At 39.1% G+C, this 14181-nt stretch overlaps 1 protein-coding gene across 1 annotated transcript in view; it reads right to left on the bottom strand.

The window, feature by feature from the left end:
* The window catches only part of CFAP92 (cilia and flagella associated protein 92 (putative)), a 77325-nt gene that overhangs the window by 59310 nt on the left and 3834 nt on the right, over positions 1–14181 (bottom strand). The window contains exons 3-7 of the mRNA XM_032805637.2: positions 13123–13322; positions 10153–10218; positions 5425–5632; positions 4014–4145; positions 1759–1870 (exon numbers count right to left, since the gene is read on the bottom strand). Of these exons, the coding sequence (XP_032661528.1) occupies positions 1759–1870; positions 4014–4145; positions 5425–5632; positions 10153–10218; positions 13123–13322 (718 nt within the window). The remainder of the gene's footprint in view (positions 1–1758; positions 1871–4013; positions 4146–5424; positions 5633–10152; positions 10219–13122; positions 13323–14181) is intronic.

Below are 14181 nucleotides of genomic sequence, written 5' to 3'. Positions count from 1 at the left end.
TAACTTTACTGGGATTTGATCAGGTCCATAATCTTCGCTGTGTCAGTAATAAGGAAAAGAGTTCTACATAACTCTTGCTCAAATGCCTTATGATGAAGACATTCTAAATGTTGTGTGACAGAAAGTAAAATGGTCTAAGAATCTGATGACAAGATATATTGTACATATGAACATGTGCAAGATTTTTAGAAAAAAAGTGAAAACCCTGAGGAAGTCAATAAAAAAAAAATGCAACAAACTGTTTTGTTTTTAAGATGTTGAACTGGAAATGCACTCCATTTGCCTTCGTTTGTTTAATTATTTTTACTTCACCAAAGTGCAAAGCTTTCATTTAACAATGGATATTATGGGACAGTCAATTTGATTTCTTTTAAACTGACTAATTTTTTAAAAGGATTTTCCCCACTGCCCTGAACTCTGTAGGCTTTTGTAAAATGTTAGGATGTTGCATGTTTATTGTCAGGAAAGAACATTACTGATAATTGCACCAGACTTTAAAAACTATTCAGCGATTCTGAGTCATTAAACTGACAACATGAACAATTGCTCTTGTAAATAAAGCAGAATTTAGCCCATGAACTTCTTAGTTACAGCAATGTAAATCCAGAGTGATTCCCACTTATTTCAAGGGAGTTACTCAACATTTATACCAGTGTATCAGAGCAGAATTTGGCCTTGTAAATATCTGTATTTACAGAATTAATCTGTTCCGCTCGCAAAGTGAGGGATAGCTCAGTGGTTTGAGCATTGGCCTACTAAACCCAGGGTTGTGAGTTCAATCCTTGAGGGGGCCACTTAGGGATCTGAGGCAAAATCAGTACTTGGTCCTGCTAGTGAAGGCAGGGGGCTGGACTCGATGACCTTTCAAGGTCCCTTCCAGCTCTATGAGATAAATAATAATAATTGGAGATATACCTATTAAGTCAATGGGCTTATTATTGTACACAAGACTTTCTGCTAATAAGTCCTAATGTTGTTTCTATCCTCACCATTTCAAATATGTTCTTCCAAATGGCATATTTCAGTACTAAACAGTTTATGTAACAGAACAGAACACAAATAAAATAAGAAAACTGAAATAAAGCTCTTGGCATACTAAAGTTAGGCATATAGCTGAGAAGAGACTGGGATTTATAGCACTGCATTCTCACAAACAGCTGTCCAAACTTCTCACACTTTCACCACAATCTCACAATAAAAGACCCAGCTGACATATTCAAAACACACTGAAACCAAGGCAAGAGCTTCCTCTTTCTCAGCTTTCACACAGAGATCATCTATTTCCACACACTTGGCCACCATGCCATTTCATCTCATTTTCTCTCTCTTTCCAAAAGCCATTATCACATTTCCTAGTGGAAGCATCTAGTTTTATTCACACTGCCTAACTTTGGTAAATCTAAAGCCACTGGACTCAGTTGAAAGGAAAATAACTGTCTGGATATAAATGGTTTGATAATTTTATACAAGTAACACATTTGTATTTTTTGTGAAAGGTACTTTTCCCAAAATAAACCACACATAGCTTGATATTTTGGTCTAAAGGGCGTTTTAATTATGCTGTTTCTTTGTAACAGTTAATATAACTCCAACATAACGTGAATGCAAAAAGTCAGAGTTAGCAGACCCTGAAATCAGAGAATAACCATGACAACCCTTAAAAAACCAGCTGCTTTCAATTTTGTTTAAATCATGTGAGCATATCCCAGGACAGGTGTGGTAATAACCTCCTTGGTGGTAAACAGAAGGCATTCTTACCTCACTGAAGGAAAGTCATCTGTCCTTGAGGGAGGAGGTAAAGATTGGAAAACAGAAAGGGATGCTGGTGTCTCATACAGTTCATCTTCCTCTGGTAAAGGCTTACTTTCCCCTGAGGTAAAACAGGTTTCACGTTTGTTACTAATATTTCCTTTTTCAGAGCATCCCATAAGACTAATCAAAATACAACCACAAACATCTCAGAAAACAAAAGTATGTTACCTACAGTGGTATTTTTTGAGTAGTGACATGCCTAGTGTTGCACAGTGTTTGTGTTTAGGTAGTTATTGACTTTGCTATCGGGATGTGTGTGTGTGGAAGTTCATGTATACGAAGGAATAATATATTCCTTTTTGCTTATTTATGCCAGATGTTACTTTATTTTAGTCAGATTTTGTCTTTGATATTACAGCTAATATTTATACAAGATGAGCACACATGCTCAATATTATCAGCCAGATCCCCAGGCTGGGTAAATCACCATGGCTCCATTGCAGCCAGCTGAGGCTCTGGCCCTAGATGCTCTCTATGTACTATCAGTATGGTACAGTATGTCTCCTGAGCTTAGAATTCTTAGAATTAGAACTCTTTTCTCCCTAGTATACTGCAAGGCAGGATTTAGCCTTAAGAGGCGAGAAATACATTTGAGTGCAATACTGTTACATGCCTACGGTCATGCTATAATGTACCACCCTCAGCCAAGCTAAATCATCATCCTGCAGGAGGTGATTACTCTTAGCAAAGGACTCTCTAAGAGGAAGCCTAGGCTGTACTGAGAACTTACTAGAGAATATATCTGTGCCAAACAAAATCTTAAGTCCTAGCAATAGGCACACATGCTTCTTGGTGACATAAGGTTGTTCTGTGTTGTTGGTTACATATAAACAACAACACGTTTACAGCAACATTATACAACGGTTTACGGCCAGAAGTGCAGAACTCTACTTAGTTGAAACTGGAAGGAAAAATGCAATTGTCCAAGTGGAAACCGGCCAAGACACTGTAATCTACCTGTTACAGGCAACAACTAGATAATTTACACACCTACGCAGCAGATAAGCAGCCAGAATTGTTCTTCCAGTCCAAAAACACAGGCTTCTACCCTTTGAATTATCTCCCTTGCTGGTCATAGTAATAGGTCCATTAACCTCTATGTGGATCAGCCACTAGATGGCACTATTGCCAACATACAAGTACATATATACAGAGAGCCAGTACATTACAGTTGATGCTAACACTCACTGCTGACATTGTAACGTTTTCCACTGCATCTTTACTGATCTTTAGTAGTCAGAGTCTCAGTTTTACATCTCCATTTGAAAAAAATGCAAGCCCAGTACCATAGTCTAAGAGAAGCAAACAAAATTCTAATACTATCATGTTTCATTAACAAAAACAGGAAAGTACTTCCCTAAGAAACATTTAAGGTCAGAACAGTCTTATGGAGGTTCACAGGTGGTTCCTCTCTGAACAGTACTATTTGTTACACACACAACACTATGTTAAAAGAACATGAAAAAGTACATAGTCAAGCACAGGCAGCTCTGGCATTTCCTAAGTTTCCAGTGCTTGACTCTGCAACCTTAACAACATTCTGTTAATAGTTTTGTGTGTCTAATTTCCTACGTGTATAGAAAAGCAAACTAAAAAGACAGATCCCCTCGTGGCATCCCACTGAGCCCTACATAGCCATCCGCAGGGTTGGAACCTTTAGGTTCACATAACAGTCCTTTGTCACTTCAGCTAATAGAGTAACTGGTAGCAAAAGTAGCCATGAGAGGGGGATCAGAAACACTTTGCCAATGGGCTTCACAGATATTTGCTGGCAGTAGATGGATGGTGAAACTTAGGAATCTTGTGTTCCACTCCAGGTTCTGGAGGGGAAAGTGCTCTAGTGGGTATACATCCCTTCTGACCCTTTTTCCCCTTGCCTGATCCCTTCTACCTGCATCCTGTCCAGCTTCTGTGTCAGTCATGCCACTCTTTCACCTAGTTACTCCTCTCAGTCCCCACACCTAAGCCCTCAACTACTTACGTCAGCCTTAGTATTCTTGCCTAGACAGTTTCAGCCTCTCCCCCCGGGCTCTGCATTCATGTTTCAGTCTCCTTGCCTAGTCAGTTGCAGCCTCTCTCTCAGGACTCTGCATATGAATCCCAGTTTTTCCAGTCCCTGGCTTCCAGTTCCCAGCCCCCATTTCCCTCTCTGGGCTCCTTATCCCAGGGCCCCCACTCAGCCTGCGTTCATACTACTTTACCTGCTGCAAAACCCATTGCAGGTTTCTCTGGTGCACTGGGAACCTTCACACCTTTCATTTTAACACAGCTGAGTTCTGGCTGATTGTCCTCGAAGAGTTTTCTTTGCAATAACACCGTATATTTTACTCCACCTGGAGGAGGAAAAGGTAACAAGAAATTTCCATTCAGACTTCTTCATTTTGCCTTATTTTTGTTGTATTTTATCTACTATTCAGGCTTCCCTTTTGGGTCACAACAGGGTAAGTGTCTCCTCCGCATCATGCTCTCCCCTCCCCATGATCCAAGGGAGCCCGCTTTATGGGTGCACAGCTCTGTGGGTTTGGAGATAAAAGTCAAGCAGGGCCAGAAGGTTCCTTCCAAACCTGCAGAGGTAGCTAGCATAAGTGGTTTTCACTCTTTGTGCTGTGTAACATACTGAGGGGGCTGCTGAGGTTCATAGGCTCAGATTAGTCCTGCCAGAGAGGCAAGAAGCCATGGGAACAGATGAAAGAAATTGACCTCTAGGCATAGATTCTTTATGGAATTGGGAGGTGGAACCTCTGGCCTATCACCCTTTTTGCCCTCACCTTGCTGCATAAGTGACTGGCTACAAAGTCTCATGCCCTCCAGAAGAATCAGCAGGAAACACTGAGTGAAACACATGAGTTTCCACTCCCAGCAATTGCTATTTCCTGGTAGATGACAATTACATGCTCGGATTGCTTTGACAGATAGGAATCTAAAGCTTCATTAAAGACTCTTACTAACAGATCCTTTATTTCAACAGAACTCTCAGTATTTGTTCAAATATTTTATTTGGTAGTGACAGCTCACTTTAAAAAAATCCACAGAGCAGTCTACTTGCCAGCAATTGAAATATATACATAAAAAATATTTGGGGAGATGAGGACATCATTTTTTATTCCACTGAAATACATGGAACTGGAAGAGCTTTCCTGAGCAAATACAGCTATTTTATTATTAGAATAAAAATGAAAAAAGGAAATGAGTGCAACTTTGAAACAGAAGTACTCTCTCCCTGTACAAAAGGGGCCCAATCACTAATTTGAAAGAAAAAGAAGAACTCAGATTATAAATCTGAAACTGCAGTTCTACCTAGGCAAGATTTCAGAGATCTGCCTCTAAATTTGCTGGGGACAAACCTCAAGATTTCTTAAAATATGAACAAATAGCAATAATTCTTATGGGATTCACATATGAACCTAAAATAACCATCTAATAAATTATTAAACAGTGGGCACACACAAGTTGGTTATGAAAAACAGAAGTGATATGTTAGCAATATGATGAATTCTGTAATCTTGTATTAAAACTAAAAATAATATCCTTGTTTTCTTGTTTGTGCTAAACCTCCTTTCTCACAATACATTTTATAAGGACTGTGGTTATTTACATTAATACTTAACTTACCAATAGCATCTGAATCCTCTACCTGTGAAAAAGGAACCCTGGGTTTACTAAACCTAGCTTTTGCAGAAACTTTGTCCTTGGTATCCCATATCGTCAGAGTTACTTTGTGATCTCTCAGTTTTATCAGAAACTCATTAGTAACATGAATATTAATACTGTGGTTCCAGGACACCCATATTTGGTCATTTTCAAACCACGGTTTCACAACCTAGGAAGAACACAGAGTTGAAAAACATTCACGAATGTGAGAAGAAGTACTGAAGAAAGATTCACACAATGAACATTGTTGCCATTTAGCTACAGCTATTGAGGGGAAAGGATCCATTAATGACCATATTTTAATGGAATTTTTAAAGAGCCTTAGTATTACAAAACACCAGACATGTGCACAGGGAGCAGTAAAACATTTAATTAATGCAAGGGGACATGGATTATACAGCCACTAGATAGAGAGAGAATGGAGTAAAGCATGATATAGCACCCCATATAATTTTTCCCGCTCAGAGAGCAATTGGCCATCAGCTGGGAGAGAGGTAACAAAGTACATTAATAAAGGTATGTGCTAAAAACTAATGAAATTGTTCTTAAAGTGTAAATTAAAATTAAGATCATGCTGGGGGTTATCAGAACCTTTTAAAGAGATCTTGTATGTAATTATGAGTCTGTGTCAGCTGTCGCAGCAGAACATTTTGCTGAACTAAGTCAAAATGGCTATTTCAAACCAAATATAGATTTTGCAAAGATGTGGGATCAGAACAGAAGTTAAACTGACAATAAGAGGAAGAACATATATTGAAGACTGAACGAAATACTACAAGTTTGTAAGTATACATTTTTAAATGTTGACTTAATATACACGAAATGAAAGCACATGCGCTAAAATCCACCCTATATTTTACAATATACTATGTCATGTGTCTTTGGTTTCCAGGGATGTAACTCTGACATCTTTTATCAACATGAAATTGACTTTAAAACTTGTGTGTTATTTGGCCAGGAGGTGAAAAGAAAACCTGAATCTTAAAGAAATGGGCAAGAAATCAGACAGCCAATCAGAAGGGCTGGGAATACAGAGGAAAAGATAACAGAAGCAAGATACAAGTCGGCTTTTTTGCATCCAAGAATAAGATATTACATAATTCAAGTGAAAATGTAAAGCCTGTAACCTTTACTCATGGAAAAAGTTAATAAGCCTAAGCTCGTGAGTAAGGTGAGTAAGCAGGATTTGGTCCCAAATCCATTTCCAAAAAAAGCCTCAAAACTTTTCAGATGCATATTTGAAAGACGACATTTGATTTTATATTTGACATTTAAGTGGGAGCTAATTTGTCAAGACAGCTTGAATCAATGAAATCACTGGGGCTACTTTGGTAAATAAGGGATGCAGGAACAAATTTCATTTCTGTGCATTAGCCATGGCCTCTAGACATCATTCCTGAGCATTCTCTTTCCTCCAGCAACCCCAATCCTTCCTTTATAGAGGATCTTAAATGGCCTAACAAAATATCAGATATGTATTTCTAGCTGTCATATCATCACCTACTGTATAAAGAGAATGACATAACATAAGCTTCACTTCTTTTTCACTGGTTGATTTTTTGCTGCACAGCTCCCTCCATCTCACTGATTTTCCCCATCCCATTTCAAAACACTGCTTGAAACACACTTCCTGTAGGTTTCCTACACAAACAAGGATCTGGCCTTCCTTATTTTTCTGATTGCTGTTTGCAGTGTTGATCCCAGGATATAAGGAAGACAAGGTGGGCAGGCAGTATCTTCCATTGGACTAACCACTGTTAGTGGGAACAAGTTTTTGAGCTTCACAGAGCTCTTCTTCAGGAAACCCCTTTTCTGGCCTTCAAACAACTCCTCAGCCTCGCCAAGCTCATCAGTCAGAAGCTAGCTCCTCACAGACCAAAGTAAACCAATTCAATGAGGCACCAGACCTTTCCAGAACAGATGCAAAACCTGCAGACATATCTCCACTGCTCAGATGATCAATATCCTCCACAACACACCTGTAAAGATCCATGGGTCCAACACATGCCTATCGCAACACAGAGTGTACCTCACCTAGTGCATCAAATGCCCCAACAACAGCTATGTGGGTGAAACCACAATCACTATGTTTTCAAATGAACTCACATAGAACAATGATAAAGAGACAAAAACACCTTATCACCTGAGGATGACCACATTTCACAAAGTGATCACTCCATATCTGGCCTCTCAGTCCTTCTCTTCAAAAGCAACCTGCACAACACCTTCAAAATAGAGCCTTGGAACATAAATTCATAACTCTGCAGGAGGCTAAAATCATGGACTTAACAGACACACTGGTTTGATGGCTCATTACAACAATTTGTAACACACACTGCAGCCTACTAACCCTTCTTTATCCTAGAATTGCAGAGGTGTTAAGTGCCCACTTCATTTTAAGTGGTCTCCTACAGCATGTGTGAACCTCAATCTTAATAATCTGTTCCATTTTGTATTTAGCTGTGACACTGCTTCTCCAGACCTGAGGAATTGCTCTGTGAAGCTGAAAAGCTTGTTCCCTCTACCAACAGAAGTTGAAAGATATTACCTCATCCACTTTGTCTCTTACTTTTCTCAGCGCAGGCTATACTTGCAGATGTAGAGTGATGCGAGTTAAACCCGCTTTTGGAGAGCACAGTAGGGAAAGCGCTGCAGTCTGTCCACACTGACAGCTGCTTGCACACTGGCGTGGCCACATTTGCAGCACTTGCAGCGGCACTGGGAATGGTGCATTATGGTCTGCTATCCCAGCATGCAAGTGACTGCAATGTGACAGGGAGTGTGTTGTGCGTATGCGTGGGGAGAGTGTGGGATTTGGGGGGGGCTGAGACCATGTCAGCATGCTGTCTTGTAAGTTCAGACAGCAGCAGCTCTCTCTCTCACACACAGCATTCCACTGTAATGGTTTCTTTGTCTTGGGGCAGATAAGCAGGCAGCTGTCAGAAACAGAGCTTTCAAAGGCCATATCTGCATTCCTGCAGTGATTCAACACAATGACTAGAATGACCACTTGACTTAAGGGAATTATGGAACATTTCCGGAGGCTGATCACAGCACAGTAATGCAACACCCTGTTCACACTGGCACCGCAGCGCTCCAGCGGGGGCGCATCAAACTTTATTCCAGTCGCCGAGGTGGAGTACCAGGAGTGCTCTAGCTGCGGAGTCAGAGCGCTCTACATGCCTTGCCAGTGTGGATGGGGTGTGGGCTAGTGTGCACGGGGCTCCTTTATTGCGCACTAACTCGCAAGTGTAGCCAAGCCCTCAGTCACTCACACCTCACATTCTCTAGTATTCTCATTTCTACTGTGACTGCATAGGAAACATATGTAAAGGATGCTTTAAAACTATAAATAGGCTAAATATGGACTGAGCCCCACACAAATTGTTACTCAAACCTTTCCACTCTAAAAAGGTACATTTTCTCTTCTGAATAATTTTCCCAATACATTAAACTTTTTGGTCAAAATTTAGCATACCCGTTTTTAATCAAGGAGCAAATTCTTTTTCTCCCATGAAAATTTCACTACAAATAGTTCAGCTGTTCTCCAAAATAAATTCAGTTTTTCCTCCTAAAGAAGTTTTGCCCTTTTCATTTCATTAAAGGAGCTGGAGTTCCTCACCAAAAGGTGTAAGAAACTTGAAAAATGCCAGGTTCATAATGGCTGCTCCATTTATGTGCCTTTGCATGATTTTGTAATTTTTCAATATTTAAAAATGTTTGTATGTACAGAATGATTTCTGTTAAGAGATACAATATACAAATCATTGGCAGCAAACAGATGGACATTTAGAAATAGTGTGGGATTTTTAATTGAAAAAATAATCTCATAGGCAAAAACAAAATAGGTGAGGCAATATCTTTTATTGGTCCAGCAAAAGACATTACCACACCTGCCTTGTCTCCCTTATATCCTGGGACCAACACTGATACAACACTCATGGTATGTTTGCAGTGTTACTGTAGCCATGCTGGTCCTAGGATATGAGAGACAAAGCAGGTGAGGTAACATCTTTTATTGGACCAACTTCTGTTGGTGAAAGAGAGAAGATTTCAAGCTTCAACAAGCTCTTCCTCGGGTCCTAATATCACTTGTTTCAGGTCCTGAGGAAGGGCTCTGTAAAGCTGGAAAGCGTCAGGGCCACACAGAGGATTCAGGGGGCCTAGGCACTTCAGCGGCGGGTCCCAGAGCGGAAGGACCTCCCGCCGCCGAACTACCACCAAAGCCCCGGAGCAGAAGCAGCATCGGGGGCCCAGGACCCGCGAGAGTTTTCCGGGCCCCCCAGAGCAAGTGAAGGACCCCGCTCCAGGGGCCCCGAAAGAGAGTCTTGTGGGGGCCCCTGCGGAACCCAGGACCTTGGGCAAATTGCCCCACTTGCCCCCCCCCGGGCAGCCCTGGAAAGTGTATCCCTTCTACTAACAGAGGTTGGTCCAACAAAAGGTATTACCACACCTCCTTTCTCCCTCTTAATCTCAGATTAAGACAGATCCACTATTTCAATCAGTGGGTAGGCTGAATGGTGAGGGAGGCTGAGATTATGAATACTCCTGCCTTGTTTAGTGCACGGTTTATATGGAACGCAATGAGTGAGGCATCAGGTCACACATTAAACACTAATATATTTAAAAAGACATCCAGGGTCTATAATTCTCCATGTCTAAAACTCTGACAGTTTTATATCCACTCACTGAGGAAATTATTGTTGTCGATCGTTTCTGCCTGTAGTGCTCTGCTTGAACCTGTGCAGTCGATGGCTGACAGAAATAGAAAAAAGGAGGAGGATGGCAAAAACAAGAAGGAAAAGAAATGGAAAAGTGAAATGACAAAGTGAAAATATCTTAACTGCACTCTCTCAAGCCAATATACCTTTCTATTATTCAAAGAGAGAGAGAGCGCGAGCATTTTAACTGCATATGTAATTTATCTATTTGTATCATATATTGCCAGACATACCATCAACGATTTAGAAAAAAAATCAGCAACCACAAATTCACTCAGCTGCACTCTTTAAGAAATGCAGAAGTTTATATACCACAATTTTGACAGTACATACTTGAGAATCCATGCAATATACATACAGACTGCTTCAGTTGTGTCTATAGGTACCAAAGATAATATGAAAAGACCAGTTTATCAAAAGGACGAGGAGATCATCAACATTAATACCCTAAAGTTTCAGGCCCTGTTCAGTGCTGATCACTGATACATGGGCAGGGCAGGATTCATTGTCAAATGGTTTCTGGGCAACAAACAGACTTTCATCCACATTATTCAACTATGCCCTTTCCCTGGAAGCAATTTCAAATTACTTTTCCAAGATGGCCCTTATTAAGTCATGCTCCTGAAGCAAAAGGAAGCTCAGTGAGCCGTGTCAAAGACTGAAGTTGCTCAGTGTTCTTGCCCCACGTCTTTCTGCACTTCCTGAAGCATGGCCGTAATTTTCACTACAGAATTACTGGAGTAATACAGCAACAGCTGTGTACTAGTGAGTTAGCTAACACTGGACTGTCAATACTCAAAGTATCACTCCAGGAGCAAGTGTTCTGAAGGAGCTGGTGAAAATGTCACAACTGGAAACCGTTCACATTGGTATTCGGGGATAATTTGAAAAGCACCTTTTTGGGTAGGATGAGTACACCAGTCCCTCAATGGACAGTGATCCTAATGAGCATTGGCTGTCTAAGAAAGACTTAGACCAGAAAGATTTGACTTCCACTCACTATAGTCATTGGTATATGGTGAGTTGGACAAGTCCTTTATCAGTGATCTGATCTCTCTCATATCCTTCAGGCAAAAAACTAGTCTTAGATTTTAAAACTGTTTTTGGGATTGATTTCTTTTAAAATAACTCTGTTCAGTCCCTTTAAACCAAGATAAAGGTAGTTAAAGAATACACATCTAAATCTGCTTAATAGTAGTCTTTCACTATTAATTTATAAAAGTCATCTAGAGAGATGTTCTATTTTCATTATTAATCTTGGATAAAATTTTCAAAAGCACCTAAGTGATTTACGGCCCAGATCCTTAAAGGTAGTTAGGCCCTAAATACCTTTGAGGAGTGGGGCCTCAGGAGCCTAAGTAACATAAGCACTTTTGAAAATTTTGCCCCGTGACAAGAAGAGAGGGACTAAATTCACTCTTCCGTCTTACAGCACCACTTTTGTGCTATAGCTTTAAGAGAATTCTAAGCATGGAATATACACATTACAGTACTAAGTTTTTTGACCTTCTGAAAAAAACCCCAATAATAATGACAGGGAAAACCAAGTTTATGCCCTAGAAGAAACAACAGAAACATTTCAGCAGTTAACAACAAAAAAACCCAAAAACTGTCTGTTTCTAACTGCAAATATAAAAGCGCAGAAAAAAATAGGACCAAGTTCTCTCTCTCTCTCTTTTTTTTTTTTTTTTTTAGTTTAGATAACAACCCACTTTACAGATAAGGGGGACGATAAACAGGGGGCTGAGGTCCCTTTATGCTACAATACATGTCCTAGTCTTATTATCATAACAAGCACATTTTCCTCTCAATTCAATTATTTAAAAAAAAAAAAAAAAGAACTTTTTTGAACACAAAGCTCTGAAGTTAAGATTTTCAGCCAACTATGGCTACATTCTCTATTTTACTTTGAAAAAAATCTGCAAATTAAACCATCCATGTTGAGAGATTAGAAGGAGAAATAAAATGATTAATTACACTTTCAAAGGTTATATTCAAAATATTTTATTTATTTCTCCCATATTCCTCAACTCTCACAGAAATTACTGTGAGTTGAGGATGCTCAACAACCTGCATAATTGAGCCAATAGTTTGTGAAATGCTTTTGGATCAAAAAACGTGTTACAAATGCATCCTCATTAAAATATGTCTCAAATTAATTCTGTGTGTACTGTAAGTTGTGCATCTCTATACTCATTTTGGAGCTTTGATTCAAATAATTCTACAATGTTTCTACATTAGTATAGACTGAACCTATAAAAACATACAATAGCAGGACATTTTTTAGGAAGCTACTAGGAATATAATTTAGCTTCTCCGAAACTGAATCTACTATTTTGTAAGAAAAATCACTTAAAATATTTCAAGTTGATTAGATGATTTACTTTTCAGTTTGAAAAAATATATATATATATGCAGTCTTTTTATAAAGGAATAAGCTTTCAATATGTTGTAAAGAATGTAAAGCACAAATCTCAAACGTTGTCTACACACAGATTTTGTAGTGGCATAATACTTCAATTACAGGTGTGATGTCTTTACTGAAATAGTTATTCCAGTACAACCCCTAGTGCAGAAGCATTTATACCACTATAAAGATGCCTTAAATCAGTGTAGTTTATTCACCTGTCTTATAGGGGAATAAGCTATACTGATATAAGCACTTTTATTTCAATACAATTAAGTCCATAGTAGTCGAGTTAAATAACTTGTGCGCGTAGACAAGGCCCAAGTAGTGCTAATGAAAGTATGAGCATGACTCACCTACATCACATTTGGAAGCATTCTCCATTGCTCCCCTGCATCCAGGACTGTTCAGTTTTAAACTGGTATGACAGCCACTCTTCATAAATATTTCAGAAATATCTCTTACACCAAATAGAGGTCATAGTAAATAAAAACTAGTTATTCCCAAAATTATAAACATCATACTATTTACCTTGGATTCACATTCCGCAAACAGCTTGGCCACCACACCAAACAACACCAAATCAAGTTTCCTAGGCTCAACATCATCTGGTAGAAGGAAGTACTCAATGTGGTAGTAACGCCGCATTTTTGGAATAGCTGCTGCATCTTTCCCAATGTTAGACTTTTTTCTCTGCTTGTCAGTTAAATTGAATGTCCTATGCTTTGGACCTAGGAAAAATATTTATACGGATTTAGAGAGTTTCACATGTTGTCAAGGTCAGCGCAGCAACAGATCCTACAGCCCTGCAACACCCCACCACCTATTACCCTATGCTACACAGACAGCTTGCATGAAAGAAGCAGGACTCCGAAGTACACTCCTGCCACATCCAGATACCCCTATTCCACATCAGAACCATACCAGTTCTGTTGCAAAGTTGCCCATAGGCCAAGGGGCTAGATTTGCCTCTAATAACACTACTCCCAGATTAGTAATTGATTATATTTTTGATACTATAGCTAATATAGAAAAAAAGGGGGGAAAAAACCCTGTCAGTTAAAACTTCAGGTTTATTTAAATAAAGAAAAGAAAAAACAGATAAAAAGAAGATGTGCTTGTCAAATAGGTAGTTATTGGTGAAAGAGCTTTACTAGACTTAAGCCTAGTCCTGCTCAATTCACGGGACAAACATCCCAAATTTCCAATGAACACAATATCACAAATAATAGTAAAACCCAAGATACAATGAATAAATGTTTGTTAGTAGCCTTCCACGGGACATTGCTGAGCTATGTTCTGATTAGGGCTTCCAATTAATCATTGTTAACTCAAGCGATTAACTCAAAACAAATTAACCGTTAAAAAGATTAATCACAATTAAACACAGGTTTTAATTACATTGTTCAACAATAACAGGATACCAATTGAAATTATAAATATTTTTGGATGTTTTTCTACATTTTCAAATATATTGATTTCAATTACAACACAGAATACAAAATGTACAGTGCTCACTTTGTTATTTTTTATTACAAATATTTGTACTGTAAAAAAAGATAAAAGAAATAGTATTTTTCAGTTCACGTC

Source organism: Chelonoidis abingdonii, chromosome 17 (assembly GCF_003597395.2).
Source record: "Chelonoidis abingdonii isolate Lonesome George chromosome 17, CheloAbing_2.0, whole genome shotgun sequence".
Lineage (NCBI taxonomy): Eukaryota > Metazoa > Chordata > Testudines > Testudinidae > Chelonoidis > Chelonoidis abingdonii.
The sequence above is the reverse complement of the archived record's forward strand: the minus strand, read 5'-3'. Positions and strand labels throughout refer to the sequence as shown.